The 2,055-nt window shown below is 40.2% G+C and overlaps 1 protein-coding gene across 1 annotated transcript; it reads left to right on the top strand.

Annotated features, from left to right (window-relative positions):
- Positions 1–441: 441 nt before the first annotated feature.
- On the top strand, positions 442–792 carry LOC138889232 (uncharacterized). Its single transcript, XM_070172508.1, has one exon. The coding sequence runs from the start codon at positions 442–444 to the stop codon at positions 790–792; it is 351 nt and encodes a 116-aa protein (XP_070028609.1).
- Positions 793–2,055: the final 1,263 nt, after the last annotated feature.

Here is a 2,055-nt window from a genome sequence, read left to right as displayed (position 1 = left end):
CTAGTAGCTATAGACTATTTTACCAAATAGGTAGAAGCTAAGACGTTTAAGTCGGTGACTAAGAAAGCTGTGGTCGATTTTGTGCACTCAAATATCATCTGTCAGTTTGGGATTCCGAAGGTAATCATCATGGATAATGGGGCTAATCTTAATAGTTATTTGATGAAGGAGACGTGTGAGCAGTTTAAGATTACCCATAGGCATTCTACTCCATACCATCCAAAGGCAAATGGTGCGGTTGAATCAGCCAATAAGAATATAAAGAAGATACTCCGGAAGATGGTTTAAGGGTCTAGACAGTGGCATGAGAAGTTACCTTTTGCATTGTTAGGGTACCGCACCACCGTTCGTACCTCGGTGGGGGCGACTCCTTAATCATTGGTGTATGGCACCGAGGCAGTAATACCTGCAGAGGTGGAAATCCTGTCTCTGCGAATTATCATGGAGGCTGAGATCGATGATGAGGAATGGGTGAAAAGTTGCCTCGAGCAGTTGAGTTTGATTGACAAGAAGAGATTGGCATCAGTGTGTCATGGTCAACTATACCAGCAAAGAATGGCAAGAGCGTACAACAAGATAGTGCGTCCGAGGAAGTTTGAAGTCGGACAGTTAGTGCTGAGACGTATTCTGCCTCATTGGGCTGAGGCAAAAGGAAATTTCGCCCCAAACTGGCAGGGGCCATTTGTTGTAACCAGAGTGTTGTCTAATGATGCACTATATCTGAAAGACATAGAAGGAAAATGTGTAGAAATGGCCATCAATTCCGATGCGGTCAAGAGATACTATGTATGATTCTTTATTCTGAATGTACTTGTTTGTATTTGGCACCTCTTAAAGATTGAAATAACGAAGGTGTTTTGTTCTGCTATCCAAATACTTTATCCCTTGTTATCCCCTTTGAGCCTTAATTGTTTTCGTTCATATCCCTCTTTCGAAATCAATGGCACAATCAGGAAACGCAGGTGCCGGATATCAAAAAAAGGGAAAAAAAAGAAAGAAAAGAAAGAAAAGAAAGGAAAAATGAAGAAGAAAAAGAAAGAAAAACAGAAAGAAAGAAGAGAAACATAACAACGTAGTCTCTATGGAGTGAACTACGTTCGACTTGATCCCGAAAGGGTACGTAGGCAGCCTCTCTGAGGTTTAGTCATACCAAAATAAAACACAAAAGTCCCCAAGCAAGAAACTGGGGCAGAAGTTGTGATTCTTGTGAGAAGTTGGATTCCGAAAGTTGTAATTTGAATCCATTTGAATTGTTTTGAGCCTTTTATACCTTTCTTTCTAACCCAATCCAAAAGCCTACATTACGGTCCAAAGAAAGACCTTCTGATCAGTTTTTGAGAAATGCCAAGTTGAGCAGGTAGAAGTAACTCATGATAGGGGCAACACTCGGGTTCAAGCAAGAAAAACAAAGTAAAAATGAGAGAGTCTTATTGGTAAAAACCTTCAGAGGCACCATAAGACGACGGGAGCTGAGAGAAAAATAAATGAGAGAGTCTTATTGGTGAAAACCCTCGCGGGCACCTTAAGGCGAAAGTGAGTTGAAAAATGGTTAATTGGAAAAAGGTCTGTGGGTGGAAAACTGTTTCGAGGCACCGCAGTATGAACAAAGTTAAGGTTTGGGTAAAGTAATCAAGTGATGGAAATTCTGGGGCAACAAAGTATGGCAATTGAAAGCTGGTTAGTTGGACAGATTGGGCCGATTAATCCAAAATGCATGTCATGACCATTGGTACCAGCTGTTCCGCTCAGATAAGTTTCTTTTCCTTCTCTTTTTAAACAGTCATCTGGTTTTGGATTCTTCTTATCCTTAACTCAAAAAATCATTGCATTTCATTTTCTTTTGAGGGTTTTATCTAGCTAAGATGTTTCAGTGCCAGTTTTGTTCAATGCAAGCAAAAAGGACTTCAAAGCTCACTACCATTTTCCGAAAATGGTAAAGCATAATGTTGTTAGAGCATGTCAACAGCAACATGATGTAAAAATGGAATATGGGAAGTCGCAGGAAGTTTCATCGATGGAATAATTGGGAAATGTTGTGGGAAATGTAAAGGTTCA

Source organism: Nicotiana sylvestris, chromosome 4 (genome assembly GCF_000393655.2).
Source record: "Nicotiana sylvestris chromosome 4, ASM39365v2, whole genome shotgun sequence".
In the NCBI taxonomy this organism is placed as follows: domain Eukaryota; kingdom Viridiplantae; phylum Streptophyta; class Magnoliopsida; order Solanales; family Solanaceae; genus Nicotiana; species Nicotiana sylvestris.
The sequence above is the reverse complement of the archived record's forward strand: the minus strand, read 5'-3'. Positions and strand labels throughout refer to the sequence as shown.